The 9711-nt window shown below is 52.3% G+C and overlaps 1 protein-coding gene across 1 annotated transcript; it reads left to right on the forward strand.

Moving 5' to 3' along the window:
* Window positions 1-8052: 8052 nt before the first annotated feature.
* On the forward strand, window positions 8053-8978 carry OXT (oxytocin/neurophysin I prepropeptide). The gene is made up of 3 exons (XM_001160221.7): window positions 8053-8228; window positions 8538-8739; window positions 8824-8978. The coding sequence occupies exons 1-3, from the start codon at window positions 8109-8111 to the stop codon at window positions 8877-8879; spliced, it is 378 nt and encodes a 125-aa protein (XP_001160221.1). The 5' UTR covers window positions 8053-8108; the 3' UTR covers window positions 8880-8978.
* Window positions 8979-9711: the final 733 nt, after the last annotated feature.

Raw genomic sequence — 9711 nt, forward strand, 5'->3', positions numbered from 1 at the left:
CTCTGAAACATGTGCTGTGTCCACTCAGGGTTGAATGGATTAAGGGCGGTGCAAGATGTGCTTTGTTAAACAGATGCTTGAAGTCAGCATGCTCGTTAAGAGTCATCACCACTCCCTAATCTCAAGTACCCAGGGACACAAACACTGCGGAAGGCCGCAGGGTCCTCTGCCTAGGAAAACCAGAGACCTTTGTTCACTTGTTTATCTGCTGACCTTCCCTCCACTATTGTCCTATGACCCTGCCAAATCCCCCTCTCGGAGAAACACCCAAGAATGATCAATAAATACTAAAAAATTTTTTGAAAAATAAATAAATAAAAATAAAATAACATAAAAAAAGACATACAAATGGCCAACAGGTATATGAAAAAATTGCTCAACATTAGTAATCATCAGAAAAATGCAAATAAAAATGACAATAAGGCCAGGCACAGTGGCTCACGCCTGTAATCCTAGCACCTTGGGAGGCCAAGGCAAGCGGATTGCTTGAGCTCAGGAGTTCAAGACCAGCCTGGGCAACACGGTGAAACCCCCATCTCTACAAAAAATGCAAAAATTAGCCAGGCATCGTGGCTCACACCTGTAATCACAGCTACTTTGTGGGCTGAGGCACGAGAATCACTTGAACCCGGGAGGCAGAGGTTGCAGTGAGCTGATCATGCCACTGCACTCCAGCCTGGGTGACAAAGTGAGACCCTCTACAAAAAATACAGAAATTAGCCAGGCGTGGTGGTGCGCACATGTAGTCCCAGCTACTCTGGAGGCTGAAGGGGGAGGATCACTTGAGCCTGGGTGGTCAAGGCTGCAGTGAGCTGAGATTGCACCACTGCACTCCAGCCTGGGCAACAAAGTGAAAAGAAAAAACAGAAAAACAATAAACAGGAATGAAACAGGAATGAACTACTGTAACCGCCCAACAGGTTCACCTTACCCACTGCCTAGACAGCCAATTTATCAGGACAGGGGAATTGCAATACAGAAAGAGTAATTCACGCAGAGCCAGGTGGGCAGGAGACAGAAGTTTCATTATTGCTCAAAGCAGTCTCCCTGAGCATTCAGGAATCAGAGTTTTTAAGAATAATGTGCTGGGTGGCGGGGCAGTCATTGGGTCAGGAGTGTTTATTGGCTGGGGTGGAGAAGAAGCTGTCCTCTTGCATTGAGTGAGTTCCTGGGTGGGGGCCACAATATCAGATGAGCCAGTTTATTGATCTGGGTGGTGCTAACTGATCCACAGAGTGCAGGGTCTACAAAATATCTCAAGCACTGATCTTAGGTTTTACAATAGTGATGCTATCCCCAGGAGCAATTTGGAGAGGGTCAGAATCTTGTAGCCTCCAGCTGCATGACCCCTAAACCATAATTTCTAATCTTGTGGCTAATATGTTAGTTCTACCAAGGCAGTCTAGTCCCCAGGCAAGAAGGAGGTTTGGTTTGGGAAAGGGCTGTTACTGCCTTTGTTTTAAACTATAAACTATGTACTAAGTTCATCCCAAAGTAAGTTCAGCCTACGCCCAGGATTGAACAAGGACAGCGTGGAGGTTAAAGCAAGATGGAACTGGCTAGGGCAGATCTCTTTCACTGTCTCAGTTAGAATTTTGCATTGGCAGTTTCACTACTGATACACAAAATAACCTGGATGAACCTCAGAACGCCAGACATAAATGATCAAGTACTGTATTGTTCCATTTAGGTGACATTTCTAGAAAAGGCAAATCTTTTATCAGTGGTTTCCTGGGGGCTGGGGTGGGAGCCAGCAGTAAGGCAAAGGGGCATGGGGGAACTTTACCTGGGGACAGAGTATTCTAAAACTGGATTGTGGGCGTGGCTGGACAACTGTTTGAATTTACCAAAAATCACCAAACAGTACGCTTAGAGTGGCTACAGATTACGATCTGTAAATTGCACTTCACTGGAGTTTTTTAAATAAAGAAGTTCAAGTTTCAGTCCCTCCCTTACATGTCCTTTGGCATCTGGCACACTTCCTCCTCCGTGAAACCCTGTCCTCAGACCCCTGCTTGTTTCCCCCTGCCTTGCTTAGAGTGGGATCCTTGGTCCTCTTCTCCATCTGTCCTGCCCCAGGGTGATGTCACTCTGGTGGGGCCTTTAACTATTAGTACTGGCTGGGCGCGGTGGCTCACGCCTATAACCCCAGCACTTTGGGAGGCCAAAGCAGGCAGACCACCTGAGGTCGGGAGTTTGAGACCTGCCTGACCAACATGGAGAAACCCTGTCTCTACTATAAATACAAAATTAGCTGGGCGTGGTTGCGCATGCCTGTAATCCCAGCTACTCAGGAGGCTGAGGCAGGAGAATCGCTTGAACCCGGGAGGCGGAGGCTGCAGTGAGCTGAGATTGTGCTATTACACTCCAGCCTGGGCAACAAGGGCGAAACTGTCTCAATAAATAAATAAGATAAATAAATATTGGTACTGACCATTGCTTCAGCCTAGACCTCTCTCCTGAACTCCAGACACACCTCCAAATGCCTGCTCAGGTTCTTCTTGGATGTGTAGCGGGCATCCCAAACATGACAGGTCCGCACTGAGCCCCTGCTCTTCCCAACTCAAATCAGTGCCACCCTCAGGTTCCCATGCCAGCTGATGGCACCTTCATCCTTCCCATTGCTCAAGCCAGAAATCTTGTTTTGTTTTTGTTCTTGTTTTTGAGACAGAGTCTCGCTCTGTTGCCCAGGCTGGAGTGCAGTGGCACCATCTCGGCTCACTGCAACCTCTGCCTCCCGGGTTCAAGTGATTCCCCTGCCTCAGCCTCCTTAGTAGCTGGGACTACACGCACACGCCATCATGCCTGGATAATTTTTGTATTTTTTAGTGGAGACGAGGTTTCACCATGTTGGCCAGGCTGGTCTCAAACTCCTGACCTCAGGTGACCCCCCAATCTTGGCCTCCCAAAGTGCTGGGATTACAGGCATGAGCCACTACTCCTGGCCCAGAAATCTTTTTTTTTTTTTTTGAGACAGAGTCACTGTTTCACCCAGGCTGGAGTGCAACGGTGCTATCTCAGCTCACTGCAACCTCTACCTCCCAGGTTCAAGTGATTCTCCTGTCTCAGCCTCCCGAGTAGCTGGAATACAGGCATGAGCCATCCCACCCGGCCCAGACCAGAAATATTGAAGTCATCTTTGACTCCTCTTTTTCTCTCCCACTCACATCTGCAAACTGCAGTTGGTATCTCCTTTAAAATGCACCAAGAATCAGGTCACTTCTCGACATGCACATTGCACTCCCATTACTCACAGGGATTGCTGCATAGCCTCCTCCCTAGTTTCCCCACAGTCTTTTTTCTTTTTTAGAAGGAGTCTTGCTCTGTTGCCAAGGCTGGAGTGCAGTGGCACGATCTTGGCTCACTGCAACCTCCGCCTCCCGGGTTCAAGCGATTCTCCTGCCTCAGCCTCCAGAGTAGCTGGGACTACAGGCGCCAGCCACCATGCCCAGCTAATTTTTTTGTATTTTTAGTAGAGACGGAGTTTCACCATGTTAGCCAGGATGGTCTTGATCTCCTGACCTCATGATCCGCCCACCTCAGCCTCCCAAAGTGCGGGGATAACAGGCGTGAGCCACCGCGCCTGGTTCCCCACAGTCTTGTCACAGCACTATATCCAAAGTTATCGTAAGCTGGCTCCGAACTCCCTCTCATTCCCCCATTTCATTTGGAGGAAAAGCCCAAGCCCTGTGAGGTGCAGTCCCACGTTACCTTTCTGATCTCAGGAGTTCAGTCACTCTGCTCCAGGACTACTGGCCTCCTTGCTCCTTGAACATGCCAGGCACGTTCCTGCCTCAGGACCTCAGCACTTGTCATTTCCTCCCCTCCATTGCAGGCAGAATGCTAAAGTGGATCCCTGAAATTCTCACCCCCTGGTATCTTTCTGTGGATTACACAATGATTACCTTTGTGTAATCTTTTCTGGCTCCATGTGGGTAGAACCCATAGCTTTTTTTTTTTTTTTTTTTTTTTTTTTGAGACGGACAGAGTCTCACTCTGTCACCCAGGCTGAAGTGCAGTGGCATGATCTCGGCTCACTGCCACCTCCACCTCCTGGGTTCCTCCACCTCCCGAGTAGATGGAACTAAAGGCTTCCACCACTGCGCCCGGCTAAATTTGTTTGTATTTTTTTTTAGTAGAGACAGGGTTTCACCCTTTTGGCCAGACTGGTCTCGAACTCCTGACCTCAAGTGATCCACCCACCTTGGCCTCCCAAAGTGCTGGGAGCCAGCGCGCCCAGCCAACCACGCTCCAGCCTGGGCCATGGAGCGTGACTCAGTCTGAAAACAAAAACAAAAACAGGCGTGAGCCACTGTGCCCAGCCAACTTTCTTCTAAACATTAGAAAAAGATGACAAAGGTGATAACCACGACTATACTATGTTATATGGCAAAGGTGAGGGGATTTTGCAGATGTAATGAAGACACCTAATGAATTTGAGTTAAAAGGGTGGTGATCCGGGTGGGTCTGACCTAATCAGGTCAGGTGCCCCTCAGAAAAGGACTCCCTGTGTGCTTAGACTTGAAGCAGCAGAGACTCTCTCTGTTCCTGACCTTGAAGAAGCAGGCCACCACGAGTTTGACAGCTGCAAGGAAATGAATTCTGCTAACAATCACCCAGGCTCTGGAAACGAATGCAGCCTGGCTGACACCCTGATGGTAGCCCCAGAGCAAAAGACCCAGCTAAGCCATGCCTGGCCCAATGTAATAAGCAAATGTTGTTTTAAGCTGCCAAATTCGTGGTAGCTTTTGTGTTTTTGTTTTCGTTTTGAGACAGAGTCACGCTCCGTCGCCTAGGCTGGAGTGCAGTGGCACCATCCTAGTTCACTGCAGCCTCGAACTCCTGGGCTCAAGTGATCTTCCTGTCTCAGCCTCCCAAGTAGCTGGGACTGCAGGTGCATGCCAACAAACCCAGCTAATTTTTTTAAAACATTTTATAGAGCCTGGGTCTCCCTATGTTGCCCAGGCTAGTCTCTAATTCCTGGGCTTAAGTGATCCTCTCGCTTCAGACTCCCAAAGTGCTGGGATTACAGGCACAAGCCACCGTGCCTGGCCTGTGGTAATTTGTTACACAGCAACAGAAAACCAATGTCCCCTCAGATATCTGCATGGTTTATTTTCTCTTCTTCACAAAGAAGTCTACACTGACCACCCTCGGTGAAATCGCAACAGGCCTCCCTTTTATCTCTGTAGCACTTACTAATCTACTGCAATATGTATGTTGTTACTGAAGTATGTTTATTGTGTATACTTGTTTCCTAACTAACTGAAATGTGTTTATTGTTTAACATCTCTCTTCCTCCACTAGAATATAAGCCCCATGAGGGCAGAGGTTTTTGTGTTTTGTTGCTGCTGTTTCCAGGCATTTGTAATGGGACCCGGAGCATCTTCAGAAGAGGGGTTGTTGAACAGGTGAAGGGAGGCGGCCCATCTGGGGGACATAATACTATGGTAATTTATGCACATGTGTTAGCTTAAGTGAGGTCATCGTGCCCACAGAGCAGGTGAGAGACCTCTCTGGGCCACTGCTAGGTCAGGCCCTTGGACTTCTAGGCCCTGAATGCCAATAAGCTAATCTGGGTGAGAGAGGACTGGCTGCTGATTTGTAATGCAGGTCAGCCTGGCCGGCTCCTGGGTGCTGGACAGCTCATGCCAGTGACTCATGCCAGTGACTAGGGTCAGATGAGCTCTGTGACCTGCTCGGCCCCATCAGCCTCTTCACCTTCCTCAACAAGAGGGCAGGAGAGTCTGGAGCTGTCCCGTTCTCTCCTCCCAGGGGTCGGGGACTGGCCCACCAGTGAGGCTGGTCTCTCACAGTGCTTCTCATTTCTTCCATGCTGCCTCAGGTTGGGTTCCCTACAGGTTGGGTTCCCTAGAGAGCAGACGGAGATGGTTTCACAAAGGGGGTTTTTATTACAGAAGGCCCTGGGGACCCACACCTTTGGGAGGGAGGGGTCAAAAATAGGAGTGAACAGAGGGAGAACTGCTATGCAGACCACAGCTGACCCCATAGGGAGCTCTGGAGCCAAAATGCTCCTTCAGAGTTATCCTGCATTTGGGCCAAAATGGACCAGTCATTGGATGCGGGCCACCTGGGAAGGGTGTGACCCTGGGCCAGGCAGCTCTCTGCAGCTGAAGCAGGCCCTAGAGGAGCTACCCCTGAGGGCCACCTGCAGAGGGCACTCCCAGCAGCTGGGTGGCAGGTGCTTTCACAAAGGGAGAGTTGAGCAGCGCCTTTCCTTTCTTGTTCATGATATCTACCAATACCTCTCCCACTGGGGTAATCCATCTTTTCTTTTAATTATTTTCCTTTTGAGATATATTAAAAATGCAAAAAAAAAATTTATTTTTTTGAGACGGAGTCTCACTCTATCGCCTAGGCTGGAGTGCAGTGGCATGATCTTGGCTCACTGCAACCTCCGCCTCCTGGGTTCAACTGATTCTCCTGCCTCAGCCTCCTGAATAGCTGTGATTACAGGTGCCTGCCTCACGCCCAGCTAATTTTTGTATTTTTATATTTTTAGTAGAGATGGGGTTTCACCATGTTGGCCAGGTTGGTCAACCACCACGCCCAGCCAAAAAAAATTTTAATGTCGAAAATGAGAGAAATAGAATTACAAAAGAAACCAATTACAGGGCCAGGCACAGCAGCTCAAGCCTGTAATCCTAGCACTTTGGGAGGCTGAGGCGGGTGGATCACCTGAGGTCAGGAGTTCGAGACCAGCCTGGTCAACATGGTGAAACCCCCGTCTCTACTGAAAATACACAAATTAGCCAGGCGTGGTGGTGCATGTCTGTAATCCAAGCTACTTGGGAGGCTGAGACAGGAGAATCGCTTGAAACCAGGAGGCGGATGTTGCAGTGAGCCAAGATGGCGCCCGCCACTGCACTCCAGCCTGGGCGACAGAGCGAGACTCCGTCTCAAGAAAAAATATATATATATTTATATTCAGATATCAAAATGTTAAAACACTTTTTTTTTTTTGAGACAGGGTCTCGCTCTCGCTCTGTCACTCCGGCTGGAGTGCAGAGGTACGATCACAGCTCACTGCAGTCTTGAATTCCCAGGCTTAAGCGGTACTCCTGCCTCAGCCTCCCAAGCAGCTGAGACTACAGGAGCACACCAACACGCCCAGCTAATTTTTGTATTTTTTGTAGAGTTGGGGGTTCTCGCTATGTTGCCTAGGCTGGTCTTGAACTTCTGGTCTCAAGTGATCTGCCCACCTCAGACTCCCAAAGTATTGGGATTGCAGGCGTGAGCCACAGCGCCCAGCCAAAACACATTTTGGTGGTGTCATAAACGTGCTTCTTTAACCATTAGATAGCAAGATCTGGTAGTGGCCCAATAACTGTGATAATTTTGAAGACATAATGAATCTAAACAGTATATAGAGGCATTTGTGACAGCTGTGATAGGAAGTTATCTTCTATTTTGATTTGTGACAAAGCCACAGGTATTGCTAATTCTGCTGTGGTTTGTTGCCTAATTTATAGTGAAAGGAAAGGTGGAACATCAGTTACAGATTAGAGACAGATGTGATCTCTTCCTATCCAAGTTTCAGGTGCAGGGAAGTGGGTGTTGCTGTGTGGTGAGGGTGAAGAGGTTTTCTGGAAATTTGGGTTTAGGAAGAGAAAATGTTCCTAAAAGAGGGGACAATGATCCACATGCGTGGTGGGCCAAGAGGGTGGGCGGATCCTGCCAGAGCCTCCTCCCACCTGGAGGGGTCCCAGCGTCCACCTTCCCTGCCCCAGCCCCCTCCTCGAGGTACTGGGAGGCTGGATAAAGTCTTCGGCTGGGCCACACCCCACCCCAAATTCTCCCTGTCCCACCCTAGTGGCCCAGGTCACCCCGGCCTGCTCCCTTCCGCAAGGCACCTCACCTTCTGTGCCCAGACCATTAGCCAACGCGGTGACCTTGACCCCGGCCCAGGCCCTGCTAATGAAGAGGAAAGCCCGTACGCACTCGGCCTGACCCACGGCGACCCTCTGTGACCAATCATACTACCAACCTCTTAAACAGAGCTCCACCGACGCAATGCCCAGGCATAAAAAGGCCAGGCCGGAGAGACCGCCACCAGTCACGGACCCTGGACCCAGCGCACCCGCACCATGGCCGGCCCCAGCCTCGCTTGCTGTCTGCTCGGCCTCCTGGCGCTGACCTCCGCCTGCTACATCCAGAACTGCCCCCTGGGAGGCAAGAGGGCCGCGCCGGACCTCGACGTGCGCAAGGTGAGTCCCCAGCCCTGGTCCCGCGGCGCTCCGGGGAGGGAGGGACCCGCAGCCACAGGGGCGCGCCCCGCTCCGGCCTCGCCTGAGAACTCCAGGAGCTGAGCGGATTTTGACGCCCCGCCCTTGACCGCGGTCGAGGCCCAGACGGCGCCCCAGCGCGCCTGCAGCCCCGCGGTCCCGCCCGAACTCCGGACCCCGGACCCCGGACCCCGGCATCCTTGCCCGGCGCACCCCGCCCGGCCTCGCAGGGTCCTCCGAGTGGGTCCCCAGCACCACCCCGGCTCCCGCTCACCCCGCCCGTCCCCGCAGTGCCTCCCCTGCGGCCCCGGGGGCAAAGGCCGCTGCTTCGGGCCCAATATCTGCTGCGCAGAAGAGCTGGGCTGCTTCGTGGGCACCGCCGAAGCGCTGCGCTGCCAGGAGGAGAACTACCTGCCGTCGCCCTGCCAGTCCGGCCAGAAGGCGTGCGGGAGCGGGGGCCGCTGCGCGGTCTTGGGCCTCTGCTGCAGCCCGGGTGAGCCGGGCAAGGCGCTCCGGGGCCAGGGGGAGGCGGGCGGGGGTGCGGCCGGGATTCCCCTGACTCCACCTCTTCCTCCAGACGGCTGCCACGCCGACCCTGCCTGCGACATGGAAGCTACCTTCTCCCAGCACTGAAACTTGATGGCTCCGAACACCCTCGAAGCGCGCCACTCGCTTCCCCCATAGCCACCCCAGAAATGGTGAAAATAAAATAAAGCAGATTTTTCTCCTCTACCTTGACTCGTGTCTAAGTGCCAGAAATGGGACGGGGAGGGGGCATTGTGGGACTGGAAGATCGCGCGCGTTGGACCTGTGGCTTGTTGCGCTCAGAGCTGGCCCAGGAAGACGTGTCCTGGCTGCCCGAGGGGACAGAGCGGGTGCTGTTCTGGCTGCCACCACCCTGGAGGGGCTGGAAGAGGGAGGGGCACAAAGGCTCTGAGGACGTGGAAACAGCCCCAGCTTCCGGCTCCCAGCCTGGGCTGAGGCCTACAGCAGGCTGCACCTCAGGGGATCTTTCAAAATTCAAAAAGACGAGGATGAGGGAGCAAATACAGACAAGAGTCTGAGCGGGATGACCACAGGAAAGCGGGCAGTGCACACTGAATGGCTTCCTGACCCCTGAAAGGAGGTTTGAGCCACACTTAGAAGTTGAGGGAGTGGAGCGGGCCTGGGGGGAGGGGGCCCTGGGGAGCAGCTGAAGGGCCACCATGTTTCCAAGGAGCTGGCCCCCAGGAGGCCACTGGCACGCTCAGAAGAGGAGCCCAAGCTGCCGGGACTGGGCTTGAATGCCAGCATGACCGTCCCTGGTGTCCCCAGGGCTGGGTCTGACCCAGCAGCTCTACTCCTGCCTGTGCAATAAAACATGTCAGGGCTGGGGACCCCACAAGCGGACAGGGGATCTTGAGAGCCCAGGGCCACAGAAATGACATGAACAAAGAGAAGCTCTTAACCTCTATCTCCTATCGGT

This window comes from Pan troglodytes, chromosome 21 (genome assembly GCF_028858775.2).
Source record: "Pan troglodytes isolate AG18354 chromosome 21, NHGRI_mPanTro3-v2.0_pri, whole genome shotgun sequence".
Taxonomy (NCBI): Eukaryota; Metazoa; Chordata; class Mammalia; order Primates; family Hominidae; genus Pan; species Pan troglodytes.